The sequence below is a fragment of the Macaca thibetana genome, chromosome 17, assembly GCF_024542745.1.
Source record: "Macaca thibetana thibetana isolate TM-01 chromosome 17, ASM2454274v1, whole genome shotgun sequence".
In the NCBI taxonomy this organism is placed as follows: domain Eukaryota; kingdom Metazoa; phylum Chordata; class Mammalia; order Primates; family Cercopithecidae; genus Macaca; species Macaca thibetana.
This window is the reverse complement of record NC_065594.1, coordinates 11,529,722-11,542,512: the sequence shown is the minus strand read 5'-3', so window position 1 is coordinate 11,542,512 and position 12,791 is coordinate 11,529,722. Positions and strand designations below refer to the sequence as shown.

General features: G+C 40.2%; 1 protein-coding gene across 3 annotated transcripts in view; it reads left to right on the top strand.

Annotated features, from left to right (window-relative positions):
• The window catches only part of N4BP2L2 (NEDD4 binding protein 2 like 2), a 95,967-nt gene that overhangs the window by 73,601 nt on the left and 9,575 nt on the right, over positions 1–12,791 (top strand). For all 3 annotated transcript variants that reach the window (XM_050766822.1, XM_050766824.1, XM_050766823.1), the window contains one exon: positions 10,590–12,316. In XM_050766822.1, the coding sequence (XP_050622779.1) occupies positions 10,590–12,316 (1,727 nt within the window). The remainder of the gene's footprint in view (positions 1–10,589; positions 12,317–12,791) is intronic.

The window sequence follows — 12,791 nt, the reverse complement described above, 5'->3', positions numbered from 1 at the left end:
CTGGTGAATTTCTCATTCATATCTTGAATTGTGTTTCTGATTTCTTTGTATTATTTATCTATATTCTCTTGTATCTCACTGAGCTACTTTGATTATTATTATTTTGAGTTCTTTTTCTGGAATTCCATAAAATTATTTTCCACTGGAATCTATTGCTGAAGAATTATTATGTTCCTTTCGAGTTGTCATATTTCCTTGTGTTTTCATGTTTATTTTTTCCTTATGTTGATATCTGCATATCTGGTATAACAGTCACATCCAACTTTTTTTGGATAGGCTTTTATAGGGGAAGACTTCTTCCTAAGGATGTATCTATGGTGTTGGTTGGGTAGGACACTTTAGCTGTCATTCTGGGTGCATGGAGTCATGCAGTTTCCATATGATTTCTTCAACTGTAAACAGCATCTGTGGTGTTTGTGGTTTTCTCAGTGGCTTAGGCTGAGTTTGTTAGTGGAAATTGTGATGAGGTTTACTGTGGAAGGGGTTGCCAGTCCTCAGTCCTCAAGCTCAACTGGTGGCACTGGCAGGTTGAGTATGCCTTTCCTTGGGCCTCTGGGTGGCACAGATGAGCACCAGTGTTAGTGGGTCCCAATATGCTGATTCTTCAGCCTCTAGGCACTTGCTCAGGTACCAGGAGTAGCAGCAGTGAACCAGGTAGGGGGGTAGGTTCTCGGTCTCCTGGGCAGTGTGCTTGTTTGGGTGATGGCAGTTATGGTGATGGGACCACCATCAGGCTCTGAAGTAGCATATGTTTGTGTTAGCATTGGCTGTGACAAGCTGGGTGGGCCAGTCCCCAGACGTCCAGATGGCACATTTGAGTGGATGCTGCCTGTGCTGGTAGTGGCAGACAGGGTAAGCCTGTCCTCGGGTTCTGAAGAGGAGTGCAGAGATCCCACCAGTGGTGGATAGGGTGGGGCAATCCTCAGGCTTCAGGGTAGTGGGCTTGGGCACTGAGTGGGAGGCAGTGTTAGGCTGAGCAGGCCTGTCTTCAGTAGTTTCAGTAGTATGCTGAGGCACCACCTGTAGTGGGCAGGGCAGGGTGAGCCCCAGGCCGGGGTGGAGTGCTTAGGTGGTTGCAAAGTGTTGAGAGTGCAGGGGTTTGGGACAGCTGAGGGACCTGTCCTCAAGGCATGTGCAAGTGTGCTTTGACCTTGCTGCTGAAGAGGGTGTGGTTACTGCCTGAAGTGCGTGCTTCAGCCCCTGCAGCAGCAGTGGCAGCTGCAATGGGCAGCGGCAGAGTCTGTTCTCAGGGATTGTGCACATCAGCCCTGCTGCTGGGAGAATGGGGTCACTGTCTGTGGTGGCTGCCCCAGGTAGGCAGTCTCAGGTTCTAGAAAGCACACAGTTTAGTTCCCTTTGTCCTGGGGGCAGCCTCCCCAGTGTGGTACACTGCACATTCCCCAAGGTGCAGCACACTGTATGTGCTAGAGTGCTGAGTTCCCTGCTACTCCCCTGGGTTTAACCAGCATTGTACTGCTACAGCCCTCTGGATGGATGTGGGAGGATATCTCTAGTGATGTGAGCAGCATGCAGTCTGGCATGGACTAGGCTCTCAAAATAGTGCCGTGCTGCTGCTGCTTAGGAGTTGTAGGGCAGTGGGACCTGGTGTGAGCTTCCTTTCTGGAGCGATGCTATCATGTCATCTCTGGGCAGCTCCCTCCAGTAGTCTCAGGGCTTACAAGGGTCAAGGGGTTTTCTCCTGGCCCAGGTTACAAGAGTCTGTGGTCATTGACCTTTTCTCTGTACTGGGAAGCTTCTCTGGGCTCCCAGCTGATCCCAACTAAGCTGGTAGCCTTGCCTTCTGATCCCTCTGTGTCTTAGGTGTATTCCACTGTTCTCTCTTAAATGCTCTATTCAGAGTATGATTATCTACTTGTTATTTTGAGTCTTCTTTATGGAGGAGGTGAGTGCTGGATGCCTCTAGCCAGCTATCTCGAAGCCCCTCCTTCTAACTTCCATCTATTTATTGATATTAATTATTTGGTGAGTCATTGTTCTTATTTGTTTTTAGTTCTTTATCCATTGTTTCTTTTAGCATATTTAAAATAGTTAACATAAAGTCTTTGCCTGATAAGTCCAATGTCTAGGCTTTGTCAATGATTGTTCCTATTAATTTCTTTTTTTCCTGTGTATAGGCCACAGTTACTTCTTTGTATATCTCATAGGTTTTGTGAAAATTAGACATTTTAAATAATATAATGTGGGAAATCTGTAATCATATTTCACCCCTCCTGAAGGTTTGTTTCTGCTCCTTGTTGTAACTGTTGTTTTGTGACTTTTCTGTACTAATTTTGTAAAATCTATATTCTACTGAAGTCTTTGTTCCATTAGTTTAGTAGTCAGCCAGTGATTCAACATATGTTTCCTTAAACATCTGGAACAACAACATCATCATCATCAACAAAAATATTCCATCTTTGTGTATGTGTTGGGACACCTTCTACACTAAGGCTGTTTATAATTCTGCCCTTGTCTTTTCCTGCTTGTATAGAATCTGGGTGTCAGCCAGAAGCGACAGTTTTTTAGGTCTTTTCTGAGCATACAGCCTGACTTGGGTAAGTGCATGGCCTTCTAGATTCCCAGGAATATGTGGGAGCTTTTCAAAGCCCTTATTCCCTAAAATGCTTCACTTCTCATCTTTTCTTCTCAAGCTTTTTGGATTATCTGTTGTTTACCCCGAGTGGCAGTTATGCCTTACCCCAACTGACAGTGGCTAATTCATTTGCCTTTAAATGTATTCAATAAATGCCCCCTACACTGGGTGGTTGTGTTTGTCCTAGGAAAGTTTTGAGTTAGTTAAAATAGGCGCAAGCACTTTGAGCTCGGAGTCACCAGCAAGGTCAAAACAACAACAATTCTCTGAGAAGAAGGTCCTTTCTGCCACCCTTGGTAATAAACACCGGTGCTGGGAAAGTAGGTTGTTGTCTTCAGAGCCAGTATTAATCTGCAGAGCAGTAGATGGGGCCAGAGTAAGTTAAAACCACTAGAAAGAGCGGGGCACAGTGGCGTATGCCTATAGTCCCAGCCGCTTCGGAGGCTGAGGCGGGAGGATAACTTGAGGCCAGGAGTTTGAGACCGTAGTGTGCTGTGCTCAGTTCTGTGAATAGCCACTGCACTCCAGCCTAGGAAACAGCCATACCCTGCTTCATAAAAACTTTAAAAACTAACAAATATTTCCTACTGAGACTCAGCTTTCTTTTTTTTTCTCTTTATTAAACATTTTGCCCAGTTGCTGTAAACCCTTGATCTGTTTTCACAGTTCTGATAAAGTTGATTCTGACAGTTCTTTCCTGTTTAGTCACTTCCGTTGTGAAGGGATGAGCTTTTGGAGTTTGTTACTCCACCATTTTTGCTGACATCACTCATTAGTTGACTTTGTTTTTTTTTTTTTTTTTTTTAAGACAGAGTCTCCCTCTGTCACCCAGGCTGGAGTGCAGTGGCCAGATCTGGGCTTACTGCAACCTCTGCCTCCTCAGCTTAAGCAATTCTGCCTCAGCCTCCCAAGTAGCTGGGACTACAGGCGCCCGCCACCATGCTCGGCTAATTTTTTGTATTTTAGTAGCAGGGTTTCTCCATGTTGGTCAGGCTGGTCTCGAACTCCCAACCTCAGGTGATCCACCTGCCTCGGCTTCCCACAGTGCTGGGATTACAGATGTGAGCCATTGTGCCCTGCCAAGAATAATAATTTTTTTCTTCCTTTACAGTCCTTGTATCTCTTCGTTATTTTCCTTTTCTATTTTGTCTGATATATCTTTCATGAATACAGAGGGCCTATACAATGTTGAATGGAACTGGTGATAATAGGCTTTCTTGTCTTGTTTCTGATTTAAAGAAATGTTTTTAATATTTCTCATATTAGAAATTGTTTGTGATAGGATCATAGTACTCACTGTTAATTAAGGAAGTTCTCATCTATTCCTGGTTTACTAAGAGTTATGTGTGTTATTTTTAAATAGTAATGGATTTTGAGTGTTTTAAGTACACAGATAGAAAATAAATAAAACAATTTCTACCACTATTAAAAAGCTTTTAGATGTGTTTTCTCCTTTAACCTGCTGATGTGGTTAATTATATTAATGGATAGTCTAGTATAAATGAGTCTTGCAATCTTGAGATAAACCAGTTAAATCATAATGTATTATCTGTTTTACACATTACTGGAGGTAGTTTGGTGATATTTTATTTAGGGTTTTTGTATTTAACTGAGACTAGTCTGAAAGTTCTCATTTTTGTGTAACTTCCTGGCTCTATCAATCTATGTTAGCATTTTGAAACAAAAGCTGGAGGTATTCTTTCTTTTTCTTTTCTCTGGAAAATTGTGCATCTAATTGCAATGAACAATTCCTTGAATATTTGGTAGAACTTTTCTGAAAAGTCACCTGAACTTGGAATTCCCTTGCTGGGGGGAAAAACTTAACCTTTATTGTTTTACCATTCTAGGACTACCCAGGCTTTCTGTTTCTTTTTAGTCAATTTTAATAACTTGTGTTTTTGGCTGTGTGTGCTGGGCCTGTAATCCCAGCACTTTGGGAGGCCAAGGCAAGAGGATTGCTTGAGCCTAGGAGTTCAGGACCAGCCTGGGGAACATAGTGAGACCCTGTCTCTTAAAAAAAAAAAATAGCTGGGCAGCTGGGCATGGTGGCACATACCTGTGGTCCCAGCTACATGGGAAGCTGAGGTGAGGGGGATTGCTTGAGCTTGGGAGCTCAAGGTTGCAGTGAGCCATGATCACACCACTGCACTCCAGCCTGGGCAACAGAGTGAGACCCTGTCTCAAAAATAAATTAATTAAATAACTTGTATTTTCTAGCTAAATATATAAATAAATGCATAAATTACATTTCACTTAAATTTTCAAATTTGTTGTTATAAAGTTATTCATATAATTCATCTTTTATCTTTTAAAATTTCTCTGGATCTGTAATTGTGCCTTCTTTTCTATTTCTAATGCTCATTTCCTTTTTTTCTTCCTTAATCTCACCAGGAGGTTGTGTTTTTTATTATTCCCTTTCTTCTACTTCAAAGAATATGTGTGTGTAGATATATTGTTTTCTTTTTTTAAAATATGGACAGAATCTTGCTATGTTGCCCAGGCTGGTCTTAAAACTCCTGACCTCAAGCAATCCTCCCACCTCAGGTTTCCAAATTGCTAGGATTACAGGCGTGCACCACCATGGTTAGCCTCTTCTACTTTTTTGAAGTTTATTTTGCTCTTCTTTTCTGTAACTTCTTCAGTTGTGTGGTTGACTCATTAATTTTGTGTCTTTCCTTTTTAATGTGAATGTTCATGCACATATCCCTTTAAGTATCACTTTTTAGGCCAGGTGCAGTGGCTCACACCTGTATTCCCAGCACTTTGGGAGGCTGAGGCAGGCAGATCGTTTGAGTCCAGGAGTTTGAGACCAGCCTAGACAACATGGAGAACACGTCAGAAAGAAAGAGAGAGCAAGAGAGAGAGAAGCAGGGTTGGGTGGGAGGGAGGGAAGGAAGGAAAAGAAGGGAAAAAAGGGAAGGAAAGGAAGGAAAGAAAAAGAGCCAGGCATGGTGGCGCTCCTGTAGTCCCAGCTACTCTGGAGTCTGAGACAGGAGAATCACTTGAACCCTGGAGGTAGAGGCTACAGTGAGCTGTGATCATATCACTACACTCCAGCCTGGGTAACAGAGCAAGATTCTGTCTTAAAAAACAAACAAACAAAAATCACTTTTTATATATATATATTTTACTGTTATTCAGTTCTAAGTATTTCCATTATAATTTTTCTACCTATAAATTTTTCCATGTTTATAATTTTTTCCAAAAAAATTACTGTTACTAATTTCAAGGTTAACTATATTATGGTCCATACATTAGTAATTCTTTGAAATCTGTGGGGGTCTAGCTTTATGGCCTAGTTAATTTCTATAGATATTATATGTGAGTGTGAAAAGAATGTGTTTTCACCAATTGTTGGATGTGGTGTTCCATGTTAGTGTGCTCAATCATTATTATGCTAGTTAAACTTCTGTGTCTTTCTTTTGTCTCATTGTTCTATCAATTACTGAGAAAGGTGTTTTAATCTCTGAGAAAGATGGTGGATTTATCAGTTTGTCTATATATGCCACTTAGTTTAAAAAAGTTTTTTCCACTTCCAATCATTTGCAATTACATTAAGTAAATTACATTTTTGGAGAATTTTCCAGTTCTCCTAACTCAACTGTTTGTTTTAAGTAAAGCATAAGTATCACATTGCCACATTCTGCTCTTGAATTGCACCATAGGAGTCTCAGTGAAATTTATAAGATTGCTTTTGTTGTTGTTAATACATAATAAAAATAAGAGCTGCCATTTATGAAGTACCCACTATGTGTCAAGCATTGTAATAGGTGCTTTATTTATAATTAAAGCCCTCTTCTCTCACATGATTGGGACAGATAGCTGGTTAGTTCATTGAAAAAATTGTTTAAAGAATTATTATGAAATGATACATGCTTTAAACATTTTATTTGAACTTAAAATAAATGTTTTAAGTGTATTTATTCAGCAATTTTTATGTATAATTTTGTTCAGTGCAGTTTAACTTTTTTCATGCATAAACCACATCTGTAGTGTGTAGTCAGGAATTTCTAGTTTCTGTTGATATAAATTGGAAGTAGAACCCAAAGAAATATTCAAAGCAATATGAGTGCATAATCATAGGTCTTTATTGTTTTTAACCAAATTTCATAGTTATCCTGCCTATTTAACAGTTGTTTAACACTTCATGTTTAGTGAGACAAACTATATAATTATAGTAAAAATTATTATTGGCATAAACAGACTTGGGAATAAACCCATCTGACTTTTTATACATATACAGTTCTAAACAGTGACAGCAAAAGCATTCAGTTACACTGGAGAGCAGCCATCTAGCTGGGAGCATTTAGTGTGAGTCATTAATATCTGTCCTTATTGTACAGAGGCAATGGAGACAATCAATTGATCTGCTCTATCAGTTGAGTAGAGGTTATTTAAGAGTATCTATATTAGTAGTCCTTACAACAGCTTTGCAAGGAGGGGTATTTTCCTCATTTTAGAAAGACATGATTTGCCCAAGATCCCACTGCTAGCTGAGGGATCCCACTGCTAGCTAAGGCCTGGACTTGGCTATTACTGAAACAGGACCAGGACCTGGCCTCAGTTATTTCAACTGGTCATTCCACAAAGCCATGAGACCTTTTATAATCTGCATGTGATTTAATCTCAGATTTACTTCATTTATTGCCCATTATCATAAATTAGTATCTAGGATTCTGCATTGGGAAATGTTTTCTTCTGGCGCCCTTAATTATTTTTTTTTCCATGAAGGTTATTACTCACCATGCTTTCCAACCTCCCTTCCTGCTTTCTTCAGCTTTATCTGGATGCTCTCTCACCTTTGTCATCCGGTCACAGTTCACTTGGTTAGGTTAGCTTGTATCTGAACAAACACTTTCTAATTCTTGAGAGGTACACTCCATCGCTACCTAGCAGCTTGGATTCTAAGCTATCATCTAGAAAGCAAAATCTTACTCATCATAGATATGTTACCATTTGTTCATTTCTTAATTTCTTCGTTCTTTTCAAAGCTACATCCTGTGCCTCTAACTCTTTTGATTTCCTCTCCATGACTAACTTTTATTTAGTGATTTTTTTTCTTCTAATGGTGCCATTCATTCCTAAATGAATCAGCACCAGTGAGATCACATTTAATGATCCTTGACACAGCTTTGATGAGATTCTCACACTTTCTAGATAGATGTTTCTAAAGAAAATGCATCTACTGATTAGCCACATTCAAGCAGAAGTTATCACCACCACCATCACTACCAAGGCTCTTATTTCCCAGGGGATTCACAAGTCACTGTTATTGGTTTATGTTTCCTTTCCAGAAAGCCATGTCCACTGTTTCTGAAATAAGGACGGTAGCTATATAGAGCTCCAGTGGTGCAGAACTGGTATATGTCTCTGGCACTTCACTGTAGAGTCAGTCTGAGGATTTTCACACCTCTTGGCATTCTGTTGTATTTTCAGTTGGAATTCTAATCCTTAGAGATTTCTTTGATTAACTCTTAGCAAACTGCCTTAATAAACTGCCTGATCTACCAGACTCCAATAGTTTACTTTTTAAACCACCTTATTCTTTCATGGTCCAGTGTTTACTTCTCTGGGTTGTTAGCATTAGCAACCATAGTGGGTTGTTAGCATTAGCAGGTCCTTCCCTAGAAAGCAGACTCAGGAGGAAAAAACAACAAAAAAAGACATTAGCAGGGTCCCTAGTATCCTGTTCCTAACCAGCTGATTGTAATCTGCTTAGAAAGCAAAGGAACTCGGGGAGTATTAGAGAAGCCCTCTTCTTTTTCACTTTCTGACCTCTTTTTTAAGGACAGATTAGCCTACTCTGAGCTGGACTTTGAGGGAACTGATTTACCAACCCTCTCTCCAAACCCATATCTCGCAGACTTTTATGTTGCAGTAAGTAACCACTTCATCCCTCTAATTAGGCCAATCTCCTGGTACTCATACTTGATTCTTATCTTTTTCCTCATACCCTATATCTGATTTGTTTTCAAATCTTGCTTATTTTTCCTTCAAAACAGTATCCAGAATGTGATCCCTTCTCACTGCCTCCACCCCATGAGTGAATTAGCTCCAGGAGGAGGCACGTGTGCCCATCTGTTGATCTCAGTTATGGGCCATCTAGCCTGGCTTTTCCATTGCTCATATGGAGCCTTGACCTGAGGGCAGATTAGGGAGAGAGGCTCCTTCATGGTTAGTTCTACCTGATTCCAGTGAAAGTCCTAGTTGCAGTCCAAGGTACAATGTCAGTTATGAAATTCATCCTGCAGACTAGTATGTCATTCTGAAGACAAACTCCCCTGTCTTTACTCAAATGTGAACCATTCTGTTTCAGGGCAAGGAGAAAAGAAAACAAATAGAGTTTGTTGTTGCATTATTCATTTGATTACATGGTAATATGCTAAGGATGTAAGAGACTCACTGCAGCACTGGTGATTCTATGGAGCTTAATGCACTTAATGTGTGGTCACTGTCTCTCAGAACAGCTCTCTAGTGTACAAAGAAAGAGAGCCCTAATATAGGGAAATGCAGTTACTGAAATATGGCTCATCACCAAAATGTCTATAGTTCCGTATACCATCAGAAAGACTAAGGTCTACAACTGTACTTGGAAAACTGGCTTTAAAAAAAAGATGTTACCTTTATGTATTGGGACTGTTTAATTGCTTTACATGTACCAACTCACCTAATCTTCAAAACTATATCAAGTAAGGGCAAAGGCTAGACTTAACCCCATTTTACAAAGACAACTGATATACAGAGAAGCTGAAGAATGTGCTCAGGGTCACGTGGCTAGTGGCAGGTTCAGACCTAGTTTGATTCGCTCTAAAGTCCACGCTCTTTAACCATTATGCAACACTGCCTCTTGATTTAAAAAGAATATTGTACAAAACATTTCCTTCTCTCTTTTCTTCCTCCTCTCATCTTCAAACGCTCACATGTGCATAAACAGAAGATACTCAGCTGGCAAGGGTTGAGTCCTTTTCATGACAGCAGTTCTTGGGCCTTGACTCCTATTATCACTAACTTGTATCTTGAGACATTTCTCCTGTTGCATCTCCTTTCTCTGGATCAAATCAAACAAGAAACAACAGGAAGTGAGAGGAGATACTGGAGGCTGGTCTCGAACTCCTGACCTCAGGTGATCACCCACCTCAGCTTCCCAAAGTCCTGGATTACAGGCGTGAGCCACCGTGCCTGGCCTCTAGATATGTTGAGATACACAAATACTTACTAACGTTTTATGATTGCCTATAGTATGCAGTGTAGTAACAGGCTGTAGTTTTTCAGCCTAGGAGCAATAGGCTATATAATATAGCCTGGGTGTGGTGTAGACTACATCACGTAGATTTGTATAAGTACACTGTGATGTTCACACAGTGATAAAATTGCCTAACGATGCATTTCTCAGAAAATATCCCTGTTAATACATGCTTATATATGAACTATTTCCTTTAAGGAAAATATTAGGTTTTTTAAAAGTTATTTCTGAAATGATTGTATGCATATTTGCTTTAACTTTCTCAAAGTGTACCCATTTTTAATGTATAGGATTAAAGTATCTCTTTTTAAAAGTGATTTTAAATATAATATAAAGTATGGCCAGCGTGGTAGCACTTGCCTGTAATCCCAGCACTTTGGGAGGCTGAGGCGGGCGGATCACCTGAGGTCAGGAGCCTGGCCAACATGGTGAAACCCCGTCTCTACTAAAAAATTAACCGAGCGTGTTGGTGAGCACCTGTAATGCCAGCTACTTGCGAGGATGAGGCAGGAGAATCACCTGAACCCGGGAGGCGGAGGTTGCAGTTAGCCAAGATCGCACCACTGCACTCCAGCCTGGGCGATGAAACGAGACTCCGTCTCAAAAAACAAACAAACAAAAAAGTACATGCACACTTGAGATTCTCTTGTACTAAAGGTTTTTAAATCTGCACATGAAGAGTATGATGTTATAGTTTGCTTATGTTATACATGTAATTAAGTCATATATTTTCTTAATTCTTTGATATTTCAGAGGAAGAGTTTTGAAGAAAACTGGGCATAGGCTCAGCAAAACCAAACAGAAGAGGAACAGAAAAAGAAACAAAAAGCAGAACAGTCAGAATAAAATCATGGAGGAAAACTCATTAGAATTCTTAAGTGATCTTACACCAGGAGATCAGGACCCATCTCAGAGTGAAGAGGAAGACATTGCAAAGACCAGAAGAGAATCAGAATATCCTTTCATTGGTGGTGTACAAAATGAAGTCAGAGATTTTGTGACTGGGTATAAAGAAAAAAGATGGAAAAATAAAGATCCTAAACACAGTTTCCAAAATGTTATGTCTATAGTTGAATTGGACAGTACACCAAAGAATTACCTCTCTAAGGAAGGTGATAACTTGTTTGTAAGTTTGTCACTGATGCCAGATGAAACCTCTGTTACTAGTCCAATAGTGACTCAAAACCTTTCCTGTGTAACAACTGAAGACTGCTCTGGCATGAAGGTAGAAAAGCATATTAGAGATAGGCATACCATAGCGTTAGACACCCAGAACCTTGCTGGGGAAACTTCATGCTCATTTATGAAGAAGAGAGAAATAGTAGATAAAAGTCTCCCACGTGAACCCGTTCTGTGCCATCAACGTGGAATCAGAGTGTCAGATAAAGTTTTAAGAGAGGAACAAGTGTATGCAATTGAAATCAGTCACTGGGTTTTTTTCACAACCAGTTTATCTGATGAAGATTTACAGCTGGGCTCTGACAGACAGCCCTATTTTGGTAGCTGGCCTGCAGGACCTCATAAGTTTATATGTGAACAGAGACCAAAGAAAGATAGAGCACGTAAGTTGACTGGTCCTGACAGCAGGGGGCAATGGATTCAATTGATCTTCACTTCGGTGGCAGCATCCGGACCAGGAAGCAGTCCAGAAATATTGACAGATAAACTACTGATAGGAAATGAAGATTTTTCACCTCCACCTGAAACTATAGATTCATTCATAGAAACAAACCTCTTCAGAAGCTGCTTACCTGAACTGGATATACCAAAGAACGCTTTACAATCAACAAAAAATAAGAAAAGGATTTTCAATTTGGTACCAAATTTTAACTTATTAGGACAGAGTCATATCAGTGTAAAAGACAGGGAGAAATGTGACCTGTTAACAAAAAAACATGGACTAAAAATTACTTTGGGAGAAGAAAAAGATAGAATTTCAGAAAGGAACAGTGAAGAGGAGAATAAGCAAAAACTTATGACCTTTGATCATCATCCATTGTGGTTTTACCTTGATATTATCAAAGCTCCCCCTTTAAATATTGGTGGACAGCATTATTCTCATTGCCTGTCATTTAACAGACTAAGGTGCTCTGCATCTTTATACAAAAATTATATTCCTTCTTTTGTGCTGCATAATATGTCTAGTATTTGGAAGGCATCTTTTACAAACAAGAAACTGTTTTTGACTTTCGAATCTCAGACAAGAGTAGGTAATAAACTAAATGATGCAGGGTTTATTTCCCCAGAAATTTTACACAGTCATCCTGACACTTCGTGCTCTTTGGGAATCAGTTCTGATTTTCACTTTTTAAATGAAAGATTTGATGGAAAGCTGAAAAGATGGGAAGAACCTAAGCAATTACCAGCTGAGGACAACCAAGACTTAACAAGCACTCACTGTAGTTCCCTTGGGCTACCATTATCACAAGGGTTTGCCTTGCAACTAGTAAAGCTTTTTGGATCTCCAGGCGTTCCAATGGGTAAGTTGTTTTCTTTTGCTAAAAGTAAAAGATCCAGTTTAACATATGTAAGCAATTTTAGAGGTGTTTCTACCTGGGGGTTAGTGATCTCATGCAGCTTATTAATCTCGTGGTGCTTTTCAGCAGAGTGAGGACCCGTAGCAAACGGTGCTTGATCTTCAAAGTCCCCACATTTTGCTGTCGGTAGTCTTCATGTCTCCTTCAATGTCTTTGAGAACGTAGAATACTTGGGCTCTCAATTTCAATAGATACTGGGAAGAATGGAGGATGAAGCAGGCAAAAAGGGATTATGTAATCCAGTAGAGATAGGCTGCTTTATTAATTTATTTATGAGATGGAGTGTCACTCTGTCACCCAAGCTGGAATGCGGTGGCGCAATCTCGGCTCACTGCAAGCTCTGCCTCCCGGGTTCACGCCATTCTCCTGGCTTAGCCTCCCAAGTAGCTGGGACTACAGGGGCTGGCCACCATGCCCG